Source organism: Mustela nigripes, chromosome 2, assembly GCF_022355385.1.
Source record: "Mustela nigripes isolate SB6536 chromosome 2, MUSNIG.SB6536, whole genome shotgun sequence".
NCBI lineage: Eukaryota > Metazoa > Chordata > Mammalia > Carnivora > Mustelidae > Mustela > Mustela nigripes.
Window position 1 is genome coordinate 157067687 of NC_081558.1, and position 22166 is coordinate 157089852.

General features: G+C 36.5%; 1 protein-coding gene across 3 annotated transcripts in view; it reads left to right on the top strand.

Annotated features, from left to right (window-relative positions):
• Positions 1 to 22166, top strand: part of LSAMP (limbic system associated membrane protein) — a 654328-nt gene that overhangs the window by 334136 nt on the left and 298026 nt on the right. For all 3 annotated transcript variants that reach the window (XM_059391908.1, XM_059391909.1, XM_059391911.1), the window contains exon 2: positions 16166 to 16398. In XM_059391908.1, coding sequence (XP_059247891.1) covers positions 16166 to 16398 — 233 coding nt within the window. The remainder of the gene's footprint in view (positions 1 to 16165; positions 16399 to 22166) is intronic.

Consider the following 22166-nt stretch of genomic DNA (forward strand, 5'->3'; position numbering starts at 1 on the left):
TTAGCCAGAGACCCACTATAAACACTCAGAGATTAGGTTACATAACTGGAGGTGATTAGTCCTCAGTGCGACATCTGAATACCTATAAAAAATATTAATTTTTATCCTTAAATACTCCTCTAGGGGGGAGACACCAGTAGGATAATGTCAATCGTAGTATTCAAGCCCACCAGACAAGAAGAGGGATGCTGGTGAATTTGAAAACATCTTGTGTTTTCACCATACAGCATAGTTTGAGAAATTTTTTGAGTTAAGTTTCTACCACAATTGTATTTCTTTAAAAAAATAAAATAAAACAAAACTGTTTTTATGTATATATTATAGTGTATCATAGATATATCATTTAAAAAATTGTAACAGGGCACCAGGATGGCCCAGTTTGTTGAGCATCCAATTCTTGATTTCAGATCTATTCATGATCTCAGGGTTGTGAGATCAAGGCCCCAGCTAGGCTTCATACTCAGTGCAGAGTCTGCTTGAGATTTTCTCTCTTCCTCTACCTCTCCACACTGACTCATGCTCTCTCTCTCTCTCTCAATTATGTTAACTATTTAACATAATTAAATAATAAGAATTTTTAATAAATAAATAAAAAGATAGTATCATCTCTTCCAGGCAAAGAAGGACAGAGAAATGGTAGCATCAAGTGAAAGGAAATAAAATGGCTAGATTCTTAGAGAAGACAAAAGGGCTTTGTCCTGTCATACTTTTCTTTTAAAACCATTGGGAATAGTAAGATTCTTCCACCTTCAAGATTGTATTAGGAAGGAGAAATGTCTAAGAATGTGAAATGAGAGGAGAAAGGTTTTTGGTATATTCATTCATCCATTGAATAATTATTAAGGGATTTTGTGTCAGGCATTTTGTGAGACAACAGAAATCCAAAGATTGAGAAGACATGGGTCATGCTTCACTCACTCTTAAAATAGTGATGGGAGGCAGAGAAAGAATTAGCCAGAGACCCACTATAAACACTCAGAGATTAGGTTACATAACTGGAGGTGATTAGTCCTCAGTGCGACATCTGAATACCTATAAAAAATATTAATTTTTATCCTTAAATACTCCTCTAGGGGGGAGACACCAGTAGGATAATGTCAATTGTAGTATTCAAGCCCACCAGACAAGAAGAGGGATGCTGGTGAATTTCCATAGTTGCTTCCCTGCTCCTGCTAGGGAAGCAACTATGGAATTAGGGAATACATCACAAGGGAAGGCACACCTGAGATGAGTTGTGTAGTAAATAGGAACTTACCAAATGAAAGAATAAGGTTCGTAGTAGAGAGGGAGTGAAATATCTATAGATCAGTCTGGAAAGGTAGATTGAGCTGATGTATGTTATCTGACATATGTTAATCTCTTTGAACTCTTAAAAGTAAAAAGACCAAGTGTATTTAAATAAAAGGTTAATATGATCAGCTTCATGTATGTTCTGTATGAAGAACTATAGGTGAGGGATGCATTGTCAGAGGTGATAACACCAGTTGGAAGTGATGTTGACAACAGAAGAGAAAGTTCTGAACAATGGTAGTGATAGTATAGATGGAAATTAGAGGTCAATCTTAGGGGAAAAGATGGAAAAATATATTTGATTACATAAATGACTTGAAGGAGAAGGAAACAAGGACAGCTCTGGGGCTACTAGTTTGGATTAATAGATGGATTATGGTCCTATTACCCAAAACTGGGAATTTAGAAAGGAGACAAGCATAAGATGGAAAATAATGAGTTTAGGTTCAAAACATGCTGAATTTGAGGGGTCTTTAGATATCTATGGGGAACAGCTGAGTATGCTGTTTTAGATTTCAATATGATAGAGTATAGAGTATAATTAAAACCAGAAAACCTGATGAAATGTCTGAGGACTATTCCATGAAGCCAGGAGGTGAGTGGAGAAAGCAGGGCTGATAGGAGTCAGAAAAAGAGACAAGAAAATGAAGAATGAGTGGCAAATTGTGTTGAAAGCTATATGGAGATAAAGTAGGACAAACACTTAAAATAAATCCATTGGATTTAGCTATTAGTGGATTACCAACATCCTTCTAAAAGTGTTCTTGATAGACCAGGTGAAAGTGACTTGACCTTAAAAGAGAGTGGACATTAATTAGTCAACTTAATATTGACTACTACTATCAACATTATGATTAATAACACAATGTCAACATTATGAGGACTGTTAATTAGTTGACATAATTTTTGTTATTACTCAGATCATGTTACCACATTCAGAGAATTCAACAGAGTTTCTGGAGCCATCTCAAAAGATCACAACCACAAATGGTGATATAAGTAATCCAAAAGAAATAGAGGAATGATTTAAAAACAATGTCTTACTGATCTCCACTTAACATTTAGCTCCTTCTCTCTCTCCCTGCCTGTCTTTTCATATAATAACCAGATTTTGAGAGTTGCTATAAGAGAAGATACCTCTTCTGTAATACAATCTCCAAGACAGAGTGCCCTGGGACAAAGAAGTGGGAAAATGAAATACAAATGCCCTCAGAGTAAATAAATGGTGCTTTTGAATCATGTGACTCTTCCTAGAACTCAGAGTGTGACCTTCACCTTGAAGTATCTTCAGCTCTCTCTTTAACTGAGGCTGGCTATGAAACTTTAGAATTAAGTATGTGGTGTAATAATGCAAAGGGTGATTGGCCTTTAACTTCCTCTCTCTCCCAAGTCCAGACACCACTTACTTTCTTTCACCTCCATCACCCTCCCAGGGTCAGGGTTGTGTGTAAGTTGGGGATTACAGTGGCAGATCTCATCCTCCAGTTTGAGTAAACTAAATTCAGCAGAGTAGCTCACAGATGGGTTTTCATCTCAAACTCATCAGATCTTACCTTCATGCCCATTCTCTTGATAATTTCTGAAGCTCTTTTTGATTACTTAATCACAAGTCATTCATGTTCTGATTGTTGATACAGTCAAGACAGAAAGGCCTGCAAGGAAGGGTTTAGGTGAGGGGGAAAAAATGATGGAGAGAGAAAGAAGAAAAACCATAATAGTTGACTGTCACACAAGGATGAAGACTTCCTTACATCATTGTCCTTTAGAAGGAAGTGCTGATCCACTGGCATTTTTCAAAGAGCTGGAACAAACTATCCTAAAATTTCTATGGAACCAGAAGATGCCCCAAATTGCTAAGGAAATGTTGAAAAAGAAAAACAAAATTGGGGGCATCACGTTTTCAAGCTTTCCTACAAAACTGTGATGACCAAGTCAGCATGGTTCTGACACAAAAACAGACACATAGTAGGAGCAGAGTAGGGAGCCCAGATATGGACCCTCAACTCTGTGGTCAAATAATCTTCAACAAAGCAGGGAAAAATATACAGTGAAAAAAAAAGATAGTCTCTTCAATAAATGGTGCTAGGAAAATTGTACAGCTATGTATAGAGGAATGAAACTCGACCATTCCCTTACACCATACACAAAGATAAACTCGAAATGGATAAAAGACCTCAATGTGAGGCAGGAATCTATCAAAATCCTAGAGGAGAACATAGGCAGTAACCTCTTTTCATCAGCCACAGCAACTTCTTTCAAGACATGTCTCCAAAGGCAAAGGAAACAAATGTGAAAATGAACTTTTGGAACTTCATCAAGACCAAAATCTTCTGCACAGCAAAGGAAACAGTCAGTCAAACAAAGAGGCAACCATGGAATGGGAGAAGATATTTGCAAATGACACTACAGACAAAGGGCTGATATCCCAGATCAATAAAGATCTCCTTAGGGGCGCCTGGGTGGCTCAGTGGGTTAAAGCCTCTGCCTTCGGCTCAGGTCATGGTCCCAGGATCCTGGGATTGAGCTCCACATTGGGCTCTCTGCTCAGCAGGGAGCCTGCTTCCTCCTCTGTCTCTGCCTGCTTCTCTGCCTACTTGTGATCTCTGTCTGTCTAATAAATAAATTAAATCTTTAAAAAAAAAAAAAAAGATCTCCTTAAACTTAACACACACAAAACAGATAATCATGTCAAAAAATGGGCAGAAGCCACGAACAGACACTTCTTCAAAGAAGACATACAAATGGCTAATACACACATGAAAAAATGTTCATCATCATTAGCCATCATGGAGATCCAAATCAAAACCACACTGAGATACCACATTAAATCAGTTAGAATGGCCAAAATTAATAAAACAGTAAACAACGTGTTGGAGAAGATGTAGAGAAAGGGGAACCCTCTTATAATGTTGGTGGGAATGCAAGTTGGTGCAGCCACTTTGGAAAACAGTGTGGAGATTCCTCAAAAATTAAAAATAGAGCTACCCTGTGACCCTGCAATTGCACTAGTGGGTATTTACCCCAAAGATACAGATGTAGTGAAAAGAAGGGCCATCTGTACCCCAATGTTCATAGCAACAGTGGTCACAGTCTGCCAAACTGTGGAAAGAACCAAGAGGCCCTTCAAAAGATGAATGGATAAAGAAGATATGGTCCATATATACAATGGAGTATTGTGCCTCTATCAGAAAGAATGAATACCCAACTTTTGTATCAACATGGACAGGACTGGAGGAGATTATGCTGAGTGAAATAAGTCAAGCAGCGAGAGTCAAGTATCATATGGTTTCACTTACTTGTGGAGCATAAGGAATAACATGGAGGACATTGGGAGAAGGAGAGGAGAAGTGATATGGGAGAAATCGGAAGGGGATACATAACATGAGAGACTGTGGACTCTGAGAAACAAACAGAGGGTTTTAGAAGGGGAAGGTAGGGGGTTGGGTGAGCCTGGTGATGGGTATTATGGAGGGCACCTATCACATGGAGCAGTGGGTATGGTGCATAAACAATGAACTTTGGAACACTGAGAAGAAATAAAACAAAATAAAATGGAAAAAAATTAGAAAAAGAAAAAGAAAAAAAGAAGGAAGGGCTGAGGGGAAAAATACTTCTGGAGATAGGAAACAAAGGAAGCAAGGTGGGATAGAATGTAGGTGATGGAAAAGCAAACGTGGAAGTCAAAAAAATCTCTATGATTGTAATTCTCCATGTGAGAACCATCCTTGTGATTTATAAACATTCATCAGTGATCTATTGGCTTCTTGTCAGCAGGGGGAGGGGACCACTACATTTCCTTCAGCTAAGAGAGATTTGTTTGACAATATGCGCTCCTTTAATTTGTAGCTCCCAGAGTCCCCTATTTCACATCTGTATCCACAAAGTACATTTAAAAAATAGACTTATTTTGCTCTTTATATTTATTTGTCTTTATTTCTGCTACCTCTACCAGGGAAGGCAAACTAGACAGCAGAGCCCTTTTGTAATGGTAGCTCTGATAGATGATAGACAGTCTCATTACTTATTTATTTACTTATATACTTACTGTATGTTAACTCTGTTATATCATACATGCTGTATTTATTAATTGCCATGTCTTACAGGGCATAATTTAATCCAAATTGTATCTAAATGCATGTAATGAGAAGTTATATTATAACATGGTTCTGCTCCAATGATAACATTTACATAATGCTGTATATGATAAGACTATAAAGTAAGGGGCTGGGTTTTCAAGTGAGACTTATGGAAAATAGTCTCCTGACTTTATGGCCGTGTCTCATACAACAGAATGCTCATCCTAAGTGCATTGTAATTTATTGTGAGCACTTTTATTTCTTCCTACTGCTGGAATGAGATAAAGAGTAAACTCCACATAGTATAGAGCACTTTTTTTTTCTTTCTAGAACTTAGCATACTTTTGATATTTACTTTGTAATGACTCAGAAGGTAACAGAATTTTCTTTAAATAGCTGTAGATTTGTTTTTAATTGCGTGGTGAGAAATCCAAGCCAGGATTCTAAGATTCGTTTTATTTTTTTTTAAAGTACAACTAAAAGCAGCCCCCACCCCGAAATGAGAGAGATTTTTCACAGAGAACAGAGACTCATAGCAAGAATTGAAACAAAAGCACGATTTAAAATTGCTTCTCATCCTCACTCAACCAAGTGGTGAGGAAAGAGGAGAATCTGTAATGCAAAGGAGAGGAAAGAGTTATAGATACTTGCTGTTTTGGTGAAAGGATAATTGCCACACACACAGAGAAGGAGAAAAGATAAGCCTTGTTCTTGCAACCTGAGGGTACATAAAGCAGAGACCATGATTCATCCAATCAAGGAGGAACCCCAATTCTGCCAAGCAGATTTCAGCAGATCACAACATACAACTTTGACCAGCTGCCTGATCAGGTTGCCCTGGAGGGGGAGCTATGTGTGGGCTCTGTCTGAATCTGATTGAAAGTGGTAAGACATTTAAGACCTAAGCTGCCTATGCGCAGATATGCAAAATAAATAAGTAAATAAAACCAACAACAACAAAAAAAAAAACCTTAAAAATGTTCGGAGATGGCATTAGAACCTCAATTTACACTGTTGTACCATAACCATACTGTATCACCTTGCTTTTAATTTAACACATGTGGGCTTTAGGGGACCAGTTACTGATTAGAGGGGCCAGAAAGGTATCAGATGCAAAAAAAAAAAAAAAAAAAAAAAACACTAGTTCTGTAGAAGGAGATTTCCTGGAAATGGCTGTTAATAAGTAAGGAATTGGGTTAAATACTTACTGGGGGTTGCTGGATTTAGCCAGACAATGAGATTTATGTAGAATGAAATGCCCAAGATTCAAATTATGAAAAGTGATGGAACAAGATTTTATTAGGCTCTTGCAAGGCTTACTGGGTATTCTAAATATTTTAGCCCACTTAATAATCACAATCATATGAGAAGAAAGTCATTATCTGTGCTTTGCTGAAGAAAAAGACTGAAGCTCTTTGGTAAGAATGAACCCTTTTTGGGCCAGGCAGTGCTCTGTATGTTTAAAATTAACCCATTTAAACATTACAACTACCCATTGAAGTAGAATGTATTAGTCTTCATTTTACAAATGAAGAAACCTAGGCACAGAGAAGTTTAGCAAATACCACAAGAGCACAGAGCAAGTATGTGATGGTGTTAGAATGCAGAGCAGGAAACTGGCTCTTGCTCCTCAACTTGAGCACAGTTGTCTTTCTATGCCAAGTTACTTGCCAAAAGCTACTAAACTATGGAACCCACGACTTTTCCACGTCACTTCTCAGAAAAAAAATAAAGAAGAAGAAGAAGAAGAAGAATCTTGAGTTACGGTGTGGCTAAGAATATAATGATTTGTTTTTTAAACTGATCGAGACTCTTGGAAAGAACCTAGAAGAGCTATTTCCAGCCACTTATAAACATTCCTGGGATCGATGTTAGCTGTGACTGCCACAGAACTCTGTTCTCTCCTGGCCTCAGCCTCAATTCTGATCTCTTTTTAGAATTTCTCTCTTCCTGTTTTCCATTCATTTCTTCTGTGTGAATGTAGAGATGGCACAATTGATGAGAAAAGCAGAGGAGCACAGATTGTCCTAGAATTGAGAGATTGCGGCGACATACTTGGTTCCTAATTTGGAGGATAATTTCTGCTCCTCTCTACTTGCTTTCTTCACCTGTGCTACCTTCACCTGTGCTAATGCTTCTTCTTAAAGACAGTGAACCTGGAAATAAAGCAATGCATGTGTCATATCATACTTATATAAGGATGCATGTGTGGCTGGACTAGCGCTCCCTCCTGACAGTAAGAGATAAAAGGCATATCTAGGGAGGGCTTTTCATTGCTTCAGAAATGACACAACCCCTTGGCTCTACCAGTTGCCATTGTGGATTCTCTTTTGCTCTTATAGGTAGTGATAGTAGCCCAATCCCAGAAAGTGTGCTTTGTCAGCATAACACATGCAAATAACTAGTTCAAATTGAATATTTAAAGAACTACATGATTGATCAGAGAGTCTGGAAAATAATACATATTTAGTGGGTGTTATCACACTCTGTGAAGAGATAAACTTTTTGAATGGCCTAGGGAAATCAGTGTTTTTCCTTTATAGCCACCCCTATATATAACTATTTTATTCTTATCTGCCATGAGAGATTATGAATATGAGCACAGACATTGTTTTACATCTTATAAAATATTTCCGTGTTCATCACCTCATTTTATTCATGGAGTGATTCTAGGAAGTTGGGTAAAGTATCATAAGCTTCATTTTACTTATGAAAAACCAAGATACAGAGAAGCTAAGTGACTCACCTGTGTTCTGAAGGCCTGAACTAAAATCAGTTATCATGCAGAAGCTAAACAGTATGTCTTTTACCCTAACATTCTATCAGAAGTGTACAGATTCCTAAATCGTTATGCCCAGTAATAGAATCACATGAATCTGGTTCCTGTGGTTTGCTACTTCTCCATTCTCACCCTCTCTGGAACATCTGTCACTACTTCTGTGTGTGTTTATATGTATGTGTGCATGGGACACTTGTACATGAGTGTGTGCCAACCAGCTGGGGGGAGGGGAGATCGTTACCATGTAGATATTGTATTGGTGTTAATTGGACTAAAATTCAGTAGGAATCTAGAAAAATAAATTATCATCAAACCAAGATCAGTTCAAGAGGTTCAAGAGAATCAAGATTAAGAAAGCATACATGCATAAGAACAATAGAATGAGGCCAACAGAGTAGGCAGGGTTCAAATCCCTAAGTCAAATTTGGAAGGCAATAGAAATGGGAGCAAGACAGCTAGAGAGCTAAAGCTTCATGCTGTAGACAAGGCTAGCAGGAGCACCTAAGGGTCACCAGTGACCCACAATTCTTATATTTCTGAGTTTAATCTTATAGCATGGTAATGAAACAGAGATGACCCGAAATGATTAATACTTCCAAAATATTTAAATTAGTTTTTAACTAATTTAGCTTGTATTGTTTTTAATGTGTTTGCACAGTGCTGTTGGAATTTATTATACTTAAAATAATATGATAAAATTAAACTAAGGACCTCTGACTCAAGAGAGCCTACTTTGTTCCATCTGTCTACTTTTCCTGATTTCATGCACTCATGCTGGGAATGTACAGACTTACCTCTCAGACAGAGAATCTTTCCTTCTACACTCTATGATAGTTTTGATGATTCACTAGGGATTTGTTTGTAGGTTTAAAGTTACAATGCAAACAGCATTAAAATCAAGGGCAAACATATTCCTGAAAACTTCTTTTTCATTCATATCTTAAATCATTACGCATCCTACAAAAGAGGGAGAGTCACAAAAATAATAAAAGTTAATTTAAAAATAGCTTTCCATTTATTTTAATTTTTAATTTTTTTACTTTTTTAAATTAAAGTCTAATAATTTCCTTAGAACTCAAATCCTCTAATTGAGTTGATTTTCCCTATCTGTTCTAGATTTAATGGACCCATTTATATAAAGAGGAAAAAAACAAAAGACTAAATTTAAATGATTTCTTCAACATTAAATTAGGAAGTAACCAAGTTATAGCTTTCTTGTTCACCATCAGTAGTATACAGATCTTCCTTACTCATGATGGGGTTATATCCCAATAAACCCATTGTAAGTGAAAACATGGTAAATCAAAAATGCCTAATACCGAACATCACAGTTTTAGTCTAGCCTACATTAAATGTTCTGAGAACACTTACATTAGCTTACATTTGGGCAAAACCATCTAACACAAAACTTATTTTATAATAAAGAACTGAATGCTTCATGTAATTTATTGGATACTGAAAGTGAAACACAGAATGGTTGTGTAAATACAGAATGGTTGTTAAGTGTATCAGTTGTTCATTCTTGTGATGGCCAAGCTGACTGGGAGAGGTGGGTCACTGCCACTGGCCAATATCACGAGAGAGTGTCTTAACTAGATATCAGTACCTTGGAAAAGGTTAATGTTCAAAATTCAGAGTATGTTTTCTACTAAAAGTATATTGCTTTCACACTGTTGTAAGGTTGAAAAATTATGAGTCAAATCATTGTAAGCTGGGAACTGTCTGTATAAGACTGTATTGATGTATATTATGATACTAAAATGAAACAGCAAAGGGGTAATGTTTCATTTCCTACTAACTTATAACCAGAGCATGACTAGACTTCATTGTAGTGATTCTGTCATGAACATGACTTACAATTCAGGAACTTTGCTGGTGGCCATTAAGTGTCTATAAATTAAGAAGCATACGGTTATGGAAAAAATACCATTGCCCTGTAGACGTTTGCCCTATGCTTCCAGATATTTAAACCAAGAGACTGAGGTCTGACTCAGCATTTTTTAGCTCAGCCCTATAGACACATGGGATGTCTTTACTGTGGCAGTTGTCCTTTATGTTGTAGGATGTTTAGCAACATCCTTGGTCTCTACCCACTAGATGCCAGCAACAACCTCCCCACTTCACACTGGGACAACCAAAGAAATGTCTCCAGATATTGCCAAATATCATCTGCACACACAAATTGCCCCACTTGAGAACTACTAATCTCATATCCATTCTTAATTTTATAAACAAATCTTGTACTGATCCAGTTCCACAGCCTTGGTCCTTATAGTTGAAAAGTATGAAGATAGATAACTGGTGAGAAATCAAATAAAATGTACTTACTTGTGATAAATGAATAAATGCCAGATTATATTCCTGTGAAAGAAAGGAAAATTTGGATAAATTCTAATGCTAAGTCAAAACATTTTCAGCAGCAAGTTGTTTGTTTAAATATGAAGAGATATGTCTGTGGCAATTGAACAGGCTTAATATCTGGTAGATCTGTATCACTTATATCATGGATACAGTCAGTAAACATGCTATGAAACAATCTATTGCTACAGATTGAATTTAGCATGTCTTTTCTGCCTCCAATTATACTCATCCTTTTAGAAGCAGACTTGGACAGTATGAGTAGAATTGTCGATGTATCTCTTTGTATAAATGTGCATAATATGCTTGGTGTAAAGTGTTTGCAGAGATCCAATGCTTGAGATTTTTATGAGTGCATTGATTTTTTGTGACAGTTTTATGGCTGCAGATATACTGAACAGGGAAGATAAAAATTTGTTTGCTTGCCTTTCTTGTAATTTTTTTAAAAGTTGATTTAAAAAAAATCATAGGTCCATGGTTAAAGTATGATATTTGCAAGGTCATGGTTAAAGTGGGCAACCCACTAAACATATTCCTAGTGCTTTATGTTTCTTTCACTTTTTCACATATGACATAGATTATGTAATTCCCAAGGATGATGTTTCTTTATAATGAAAGCCCACTGAGCATATACTTTTCTCTCCTTTACTTTCATGTTACTACCACATTCAGTAATTCTCTTTTAAAATCTCCCTTTGTATCTAATACTTTTAATTATTTCAAAATGTTAAAATAGTTACCCTTCTATTTTACACCTCTTAGATAATTACCAAATATTTGAATTTGATCTAATAGCAATGTATTAAATTAAATTCAGTTTATTTATTCTACATCTCAGTGAGTAATGAGATGGTGGGTATGTACATGGTGGGTATGTGTAGCTAGGCCCTGTGAGGGCTCCTTAGGTAAATTCCAGGAGGGTCATTGTCATTAATAAGCTTATGAAGAAAAGTGAGTATAGATAAAACTAATTCTATGTGGCATATGATGAGGTCATAAGAAATATCCATGAGGGGCACCTGGGTGGCTCAGTGGGTTAAAGCCTCTGCCTTAGGCTCAGGTCATGATCCCAGAGTCCTGGAATCGAGCCCCGCATTGGGCTCTCTGCTCAGCAGGGAGCCTGCTTCCCCCTCTCTCTCTCTCTGCCTGCTTCTCTGCCTACTTGTGATCTCTGTCTGTCAAATAAATAAATAAAATCTTTTAAAAAAAGAAAAAAAAAAGAAAAGAAATATCCATGAAAAAAGATGGAATACTAATAATAGAAGTCTTCCTAGAGAAGTAGTACTCTGTATTAAAACCCCATGTTCTTAGCTGCCTGCCAAAAAAATCCCACCTGAAGTAAAGGGACATTCTCTCCCTCTCCTCTTGGCACTAACACCCACTCTCTTTAAGGAACAGTCCTTTCTAAATCTGGGAATAATTTGCAACATCGTGAGCTCCTGGAGAAAACATTCTATTAAATCTAAACAATACACAGCACTTATGGATTTTTAAAATACATCTCACCACCTCATACCAGTTAGAATGGCTAAAATTAATGACTCAGGAAACAACAAATGTTGGTGAGGATATGGAAAAAGGGCTAAACTTCTTACACTGTTGGTAAGAATACAAACTGGTACAGCCACTGTGAAAAATGGCGTGGAAGTTCCTCAAAAAGTTAAAGATACAACTGCCCTATGACCCAGAAATTGCACTACTAGGTATTTATCCAAAGGCTACAAACATAGTGATTTGAAGGGACACATGCACCCTGATGTTTATAACAGCAATGTGTGCAATAGCTAAAGTATGGAAAGAGCTCAGATGTCCATCAACAGATGAATGGATAAAGAAGATGTGTCATATATATATATATATATATACATATATATATATATATATATATATCACATGTAGCACACATTTGTATATAACACATGTATATACAGTGGAGATATATATATCACACACACACACACACAATGGAATACTACTTGGCCATCAAAAAGAATGAAATCTTGCCATTTGCAATAATGTGGTTGGAACTAAGAGGGTATTATGTTAAGTGAAATAAGTCAGGGAAAGACAAATAGCATATCATTTCACTCATATGTGGAATTAAAGAAACAAAACAGATAAACATAAGGGAAGGGAATGAAAATAAAATAAAAACAGAGAGGGCGGCAAACCATAAGAGACCCTTAACTCTAGGAAACAAACTGAGGGTTGCTGGAGGGGAGGTGGTAGGGGAGTGGGATAACTGGGTGATGGGCATTAAGGAAGGCACTTGATGTAATGACCACAGGGTGTTATATGCAACTGATGAATCACTGTATTCTGCCCCCGAATCTAATAATACTATATGTTAACTAAATTGAATTTAAGTAGAAAAATATTTTATTAATAAAATACATCTCTTCATACTTTTCCAGTTTTAGCCACAGCTGATATTAAAGATAGAATCATTAGGTATCCAATTCTGAACTAGATTGTCTGGTATTGAAGCAACATTCTGAGTAGGGAGTAATTCCTTATTATATTATGATGGTATGCATGAGAATTCTCATTTACTCTACAGGAATGCCTACTGCACAGTTAAGCCAACTTATCTCCTAGATGGAAGCTCATGATGCTTGCTGGTCAGTCAGTGCATGCTAGGAACCTGGGTCTGCATTAAATCAGTATTTCTGCATTTTTTAATAACTGGGTGTTCCGTGACTACCCTATGTGACTGGTTATTTTCTGAACAATCATGAGCTCTACAAATTGAAATTACTTTGACTCTTACCATCTTTTACTTATATACACTACTTATGGTTTGAAATAGTTGCCACCTTAAATCAAGATATCAAAATTTTAAAAAATTAAATTAGTTCTGAAAATGCATTATTTTTGCCATTTTTCAGTATGAAAGTTTTAGTCATGCTGCGGAAAGATTATTTTCTGGTTTATAGAATCAATATATTTCCTTTGGGACTACTGACTACATAAAAAAGGACCCTTAAATATCTGGAGGAGTGGTTTTCCTTTTAAAAATACTACACTGTTGGGGCACGTGGCTGGCTCAGTCAGTAGAGCATGTGACTCTTGATCTCAGGGTTGTGAGTTCAAGCTCCACATGGGGTGTAGAGGTTACTTAAAGTAAAAATTTAAAAAAGGAAAATACCACATTGTGGTCTGCTTAGCTTCTTGGCTAACTATACTAAGTTAGTAAAAAGTGTGAGTGTATATGTATGTGTATATATCCTAATATATCTTTCACTTATTTGTAAGTAAGAGATAAATTTTAAAAATAAATATAAGATGAAACACAATGTAAGAATAAGCTGTTATGTAGATTGTCATAGCAAAATTTCCACATAATGTATTGTTTTGGTAGACACATTTTTGTGGGTCTGGTAATTTTGCTGAAATAGTCAGTTACATCTTTAGGTAAGATAAATCTGAACACTCTCAGAGAATAATTTGGGATAATGATCTGTGTGATAAGTTTAACTTTTCCATGGACAAAAATTGCTAAAATGTCCAAAAGACCCTAAACACCTAAGTTAGTAACTCTACCTTGTGATAGTTAGGAAATTTGTTCATTTGTCGATGTTGTAGGGTTTGGGATGGGGACGTGGAAAATAGGTAAACATATGTCCTCTTCTCTGTGAGGGTGACACTGTCAGTTTAATAGCAGGCATTCCCCAAGTACCTGTATTCTATGAGATTAATTTTTGGAGGTACCTAAATGAATAGAGCAAAATATCTGCCTTCAATTGATTTGTAAGCCATAGTTACATAAAATTGGCTATATAGTATTTTTTTCCCAAAATGAACATATTAGGGACATATTTTTGGCTAGACATTATTCAGAATATATTTCTATGCCATAGTGTATCTGTTTGCTGCTATGTTGAGCTACATAGATGAGAAAAGTATAAGGAGATACATGATAGAAAAATTAAAATGCATTGACAGAGGTAAATTTCCATTCTCTGTAGAAAAGAAAAACACAGTAAACCTACATCAACAACTGCATAAAAGTTCTAGAAAGTGGCTAACAGCCTATTAACTCATAAATGATTCTCAGTTGAGAAGAGCCACATATACCATGAAGGACAGAGAAACAATGCCACAAAATAATAGAACAGGAAAAGTCAAGTATGGAAAGAAACAGCAAGCATCCACGAAGTTAGCTTTGTACTCCCTCATGGAGAAGTTCTCAATTATCAAACATTTAATTAATCATAATAATATCTCCATGGCAGAGAGATACATATTGGCTAATAGAGACACTAAATGATGACTTCATCTACTTATGTTCTGGATAATAATTAGGTAGAGGAGAAAAAAGACCTATGGATCATGGAACTCAAGTAATTAAAATTCTCATGTTCAATAAAATATTCAGTTCACTTAAAAATAATGGGAGTAGGGGGTCTTTTGAACCATAGGTGAGGTATTTTGAAAGGGTGCAGCTTTTCTCCTCCTAAGGCTGAATTGGCCTCTGTATACCTACTGTAGACAGCCTGTAGATAATGCATCAATTTCCTGTCTATGCATGGGTACAGAATCTCTATGACTGACTTTTTTGACCTGAGAGAAAACCTGGATTTGACTTAGTTTGAGAATACAGAACATGGTATTTTAATTGTTCTGCTGTCATGCTCCTGGCTTCTCTCACCATCCCTCATGCCCCAGAGTGCTGAGCAGATGGCTCTACAGTTGTGAACAGGGTCTGGGACAATCTCCCTGTGGGGCAGACATGAATCTTGCCAAAAGGATATAGAGAGAAGTTCGTTTATTTGTTTGCTTTTTACTTGATTTTTCCATTTCCAGATTCTCACTGGAATTGAAGGAGAAAACTGCATTCACCATGAAGCCTCTACCCTTTCCCCATCAATCTGTATTCTTTGCCTCTTTCTTGCAAGTTTCAGAAAGAGATCCTTATAGGTTTTTAAAATAAGTAGTCATTCAGATAAACATTTTTCCTTCATCTTTTTTGGAATAGGAACTATGAAATTGGTTTCTTCATCTCTCATAAAATATTGAATTCACTCTGATGCACCAGCAGACAACTTGCTGCCTACAGCAACTGGAACCAGACTTAGGCAAGATGACGCTAGCTTTGATTTCCTTGACACAACTATCTGCTTACCTTCAGATCTATTCACACACTTCTCACTCCTGGGAGAGGGCATTCCAGACTTACAAGAATCTGAAGCAAATCCTGAAATCTTGTCTAATTCCTACAGTAGTAGGACATAAATATATCTACCATCACACAGGAATTTAGGAAATACTTATTAGAGAATTAATACAATTCAAAACTCAGTAAATGTGTCACATTATCACTTTCAAATTCTCAGGTACTTAAACAGATGGAGTTCTATGTGGTGACCTTTTCCTAGTCAAGAAGAAGATAATCCAGTGGGAAGTCAATACCTATTTAATTTTATTTGCTTGCATTTTTCATATTGATTGTTTATTGCCAAATTGAATCTAATAATAGTGACATCCATCCATTGGATGGTAATTAGTCTTAGGACAACACTTAGGACTCTAAAAAGTGGCTTGGCAATGATTCATCCTGCATGTAATTATTGTTCTTGGTCTTGTTGAGGCCAGTCATAAGGAGAATGAATGCAGGTGCAGGTAAGGTTGAGGTTCTAATGTTGTTATTCTGCTCTGGCAGGTGCGTTGTAGAAGACAAGAACTCGAAGGTGGCCTGGTTGAACCGTTCTGGCATCATTTTTGCTGGGCATGACAAGTGGTCTCTGGACCCCCGGGTTGAGCTGGAGAAACGCCATTCTCTGGAATACAGCCTCCGAATCCAGAAGGTGGATGTCTATGATGAGGGTTCCTATACTTGCTCGGTTCAGACACAGCATGAGCCCAAGACCTCCCAAGTTTACTTGATCGTGCAAGGTAAGAAAAAGTGGGATAGGTGGTTGGTAAGGGAGAGGTGAGAAACAGACATTAAACATGATGTACAAAATATTTGCAAAATGCTTTCTGAAAAATAAAAAGCTTTCAATGGCATTATTACATTTTAGTGTCTATTTTCTCTCAGGAAAGAGTTAAAATAAGAGGATTTAGGAGAATATAAAGAGTGCCTCTGTGAACCAGGACCCTTGATAAGCATATTCTCTCCTAGCCCTTAATATAAAAGCATGTAACAAAGGCCATATCTATAAGAAGAGCACACAGAATACTTAGAACCATGTGAGGTGCTCTTTATCAGCCGTTAGGTACTAGATGCTTTGCTGAAGGCTTGATTTTTATCTTCAGCATAAAGAATGTTGCTAATTATCTGTTTTCATGATAGTAAATGCTATTTGGAAAAACAAAAATTTCCAGGGGCCTTGATATCCTCTCAGCTGGCCAACTTCTCTATCAATTGTATCTCCATTTAATGCTAAGTTATTTGTAAGTAAATCCAATGACCAGGCTCTACAAAGTCACTGGAGACAATCTGCTTCTAGATTGGGGTTTCCAAGGGCACATCTGAGTCATGGTTTATAGGATGAAAACCCTAAGTGGCATACACATGCCCCCAAACTATAGCTCTCATGGGTCCCTTTCCCCATGATTGCAGAATGAGAACAAAGCTGATCAGCTGCACAATTTTATTGCAAGCGAAGTCAAACCACCAGCAGCTTCAATCCATCTATCAGGAAAGATCTAAGCACTAACAAATATTAGGGCTGTGTTCATGTATTCTTGATTTACAATTTTATGTAAATTTAATGCAAATCAGGCATGGCCCTAGGGCTCCTGTCAGGATTCCAATGCAGTCAAGTGGTGTGGAAAAGTTTGACTGTAGCTTCTATTAATGTGTTATGGAATTGATTATTGCAGCATTTAAATTATTGCTCTCCCAACTCCTCTGATTAATAGATGGAAACTGGAGTGAAATACATCGGAGACTGTCTGGTCCAGAGGTGGTTTAATCATGTGACCTCTACCTTGGTCCATTTGGAATGGCTGATAGCTTCATTTTATTGCTTGTTAAAGGAATGTCTACTGACTTGCAAAGTTCCTATAACAGTCCAGGCATAGAATGTTTTCCTTGTAGTTGAGTACAGAGTGCTAGAGCTTATAACATGATACTTCAAGGCTTAGATCTCAGGCAGTCCATTTAAATGTGTAAACATAACCAGAGATGTGTAAATATGTAAATGGGTTAATTTGCCAGCTCCCTCAAAAACACTAGTATGACATATATTTTCCCTCTCTCTCTCTTACATACACACATACACACACAAACACACTTTCCTCAAAACAAAAGAAGTTCTACCCCATGCAATGGCAGATGAAGGGGAGGCAACTAGTTTTCTTAAAGACCCTCAGAAAAGATTTCATCCAATAACCAGCTCCATATTTTATTATGAGATTCGTACACAATTTTAATTCCTTTACAGCCTTTAGTGACACTGGAAAGCCACTAGAGACCACAACTAGAAAATGTGTATTGTACTATACTAAATAAAATTGAACAATTTAAGTGTATTTCTTGGTTTCTAGATGAGGAAGCAGAAGTTCTTTAAATTTAGGTTACATGCTCAAGGTCACATGGAGAGTTTAAGGAGTGAGTAGTTTGGAGCCAAGGAGACCGAGAATCAAATCTGAAGCATTTTCAACTGGAAGGGAAATTTATTGTGATGACTTTAGAAAATATCATATCTGTATTTAAGTCAGCTCTTAGCACCAAATGTCCCAAGCCCTTCCCCCCTTTTTTTCTTATTTATCTATGTTCATTTTAGTTATGAACTAAATGTACTAATCCTGAGGGGCTTAGAGCTAGAAGTAAGTTGGATCATATTTGCATGTATCTTCATACCGTGTTGGCACAAATGAAATTAAATTTAACTAACATGAAGTCAAATTTAATAACTTCATATTAAATTAAATTTAACAAATCAATATTAAGTGATGGAAAAGACCCTACTAAGTGCCAGGTACTGTTTATTCTGTTAGGAAGCCTTCAAGGTTCTTCTACCTGGTCTAAGAATTAAATTGACATGAAATAGATTAGTAGGAAAAAATCAAATTTAATTTCATATGTATGGGTATCCACATAGACATGAGATTCCAAAGACAGGCAAAATGAGGTATATATATTATCCTGAACTAAAGAGAAGGGGCCACGGGTCTTGGACTTCAAAGGAAAAAGAAATCAACTCACGGGAAAATGAAGAAGAGTAAATGTTTGGTAAGCAAATATTGCTGAGCCATCCAGAAACAAGGGGACATAGGGAGGACTTTGATCAAAGAGTGCCTGCAAGGATTCTCCTTATCTACCACCCCAAGTTCATATTATATAATATAGTTATTTATGGTGATAGCTCTTTTGCTGGAGCAGGTCTTCTGTCTAAATTCTTTTAAGCAGTTAAGGGGAAGGTCAATTTTTCTTCCTGAGTCCTTGAACACTGATTATTTTTAGGTCTAAATAATCTGCATGCCAAAGGTACAAATCTTGGGGCAACTCTTTCTGAACCCCTATAGTTCACTTTCCCATTTGATTCTAATAATATTATTATTAAGTGTGTATTAATGACTTAAATCTTCAAGTTCAGATATAATAAGGAGCCTGCCTAAGGCTGCCTGTTGGCTTAGGACAGGGTTTCAAACCCATATCTGTATGATTCAATATACTATTAAATATACTTTTTAATTATGTTGCTGTGGAAGAAAAAATGAGCCATAAAGCCTATACTTGAAAGAGAGATGATGAAAAGATCTTCTCATTGAGTCCAAGTCATGAAGGGTTTGTTTTTTTTTTACCATTATATGGATGTTGGCATTTTATATTGAGCTCCAGATGGCTGATCCACTTCTCTTTAGGACATTAAACCTTATGATTGTATCAATAATTCTATCCCATCATCTTGTTTTCTTCATACTCTTTCGTACTTGTGGATCAACCCTGTGTTTTCACCATATCAGCGATGCTGTTTCTAGGAATGGCTGCCAGTCTTCCTTCCAGCCCCACAGCACCATCCTTCAAAATATGAGTCTCTTGAGTTTTTCAAATTCTGCCTTCCTCACCCTCCATGGTTTCTCTTCATCCAATTTAACTAGTCATTAAATAAATACTGGATTTTTTTTTTCTTGCCTAATGGTGAGGACACCTTTAGCTCCAAGATGCTATGAGATATCAAGAAAGAAGAGCAGTTGAGAGCGTGGGCTTTGAAGTCACACTGCCTGCTTCAAATTTCAGTTTTCTTTCTTGCTACTTAAATAAATTTGGTGGTAAACTGCTTAATTTCTCTAAGGCTCAGTTTTGTCATATATAAAACAGAAAAAATTTTAATTTTAAATACCCCCAAATTTATTGTAAAGGTTAAGTTAGAATTCTGTGTAAGCCCCTAGTCCAGTGTCTGGATCTCATGAGTTCTCACCCACCAAGATGATAATAATGGTGATGATGATGGTGGCGATGATGATGATGATGGTGATATGATGATGACGGCAACCACGATGCTGCTGCTGCTCCCATATCTGTCACAAGGCTGACTTTGGCCCTATATCTATTGTCCAGAGGCTAACAACTGCTTCCACTTATGCTCGTTACCCTTGTGGTGGGCTTCTTCAGCTTTTATTTTAGATCTTTCCTGTCCATTTTCTTCAGTTGTCCTTTCCTCAGCATTCAGTCTTTCACTTTACTTCCTTAGGATTCTGACGGGCTTCTTAGACCAGTATCACTTTCAAGTTCTTAGTTACCTTTATTAAGAATATTAAGGAGAAAATTCAGTATGCTTCACAGTAACACTTAGAGAGTTTGTTAAGTTTTTAAATTTTTAAATTAAATTTATTTATTTTCAGCATAACAGTATGCATTATTTTTTCACCACACCCAGTGCTCCATGCAATCCGTTTAGATTGGTGGGAGCTTCCCAGAATTTCTGATGAAGTAATTCTGGAGATAGGGGCTGAGACTATGCATTTCTAACACATTCAGAAGTGATAATGATGCTACCAATGCGAGGACGACACTTTGAGAACCACTGCTCTAAAAATTTGTATACCTTAAGAACATCAGAAGAAATATTCCTGCATAATTTCATTAATTTGAGATAGTTTTATACCTGCAAATACTCCTAAAACTAATCTCATTGAACATGAGACAGGGAATAGGTAGATTGACAAATACCTTAAATTTCATGGTAACATCTTAGGCCTTCTGAGATTGCTTACCTAGCCTAGTTCTGTGGAAAGAAAAATCTCTTCCCAAACTGTCCATTTGTAGATAGCAAAGCTAAAAAAAAAAAAAAAAAAAAAAAAAGGTTGAGACACAAAACTGCTCCAGGCTTCAAAAATCTCATCTGTATAAATTTTAAATATTTGTATCCCCTCATGTTTTTCATGTTTCATTTCCCTGGAAACCTCCTTTTCTTTTATATGTATTCCCATCACATTAGTGACTGTTTAACATCTCCAACATTTTCTGTCTAGGTTTTTATCAGTTCATAAGTGTCATTACACATAAAATACCCTGTGTTAAAATAAATATGCTGCATGGTTCACTAAACTCAATCTTTAGTGAAATGACATTTCTACACACCTTCCTCATGAGATACACAAGTGAAAGTTTTGCATCAGCAAATATACAAATCAACAATGATCTCTGGGTTGACTTGTGATTAGTAGTATTAAATGATACATCTGTGGAAGTCAAAGTTATTCAGAAGAAACATGCATTTGAGATACTTAATGAATGGTGGGACTCATTTCTCAAGCCAGGTATTTTGTTTCCCACACCACCTTCTTTATAGATTCTGAGACAAAAGATTAAGAGAACATCATCTTTAACTTTAATAAACAAAGTACTTTAACATTCTTCCTATTAATAATGCTCATTTCTTCTCCAGAGGTTATCCTCCTATGATATATATATATTTTTTTCTGACCATGCCACAAATGGAAGCACTTGCATTACAACTGTATTTCTCTTTATGTGATCCTAGCATAACCTGCAACAAAGTCAACAATTTGGTTTATTATACTTGTCAAAATGTAGACTCCTGAGAACCACTCCCAGAACAATTAAACCAAAATCCCTGGGAATATAGTCAAAATTTGCAAATACCCTGTGCTCTGCAGGCAATTAAGATATATGTGAAAAACCTAGAACTACTGTTTTAGGGATCTAAACAATTAATGAGAAGAATTTGCAGCTACCTGCTTGTTTATTTTCCTGTATGACATAGCATCAATTGGATATAAAGCTCTGTGGAGCAGATGCTAGAACCTTATAATAGAAAAATAAAAATAAAATAAAGTAAACCTATGTCCTTATTGAAAACAAATGTTCTTGAGTGCTGGGAAGAGTGGCCTCAAAAATGCGATTTTTTTTTTAACTATAATATTCAGAATCTTCATGTGTATAAGAATACAAAGGACACCCTAACATGACAGGATTTTTAGAAAGTGAACCTTATTTTTAAATATCTTACGCAGGAGCACCTGGGTGGGTCAGTCAGTTAAGGAATGGATTCTTGGTTCTGGCTCAAGTCATGATCTCAGGGTCATGAGATCTATCCCTGCATCAGGCTCAGCACTGACTGTGAACTCTGCTGTAGATTCTCTCCTACCCCCTCGGCCTCCCACCCCTGCTCACACTCTCTCTCTCAAATAAATAAATAAATATATAAAGTCTTTATAAATAAATAAATATCTTATTCACCATCCCT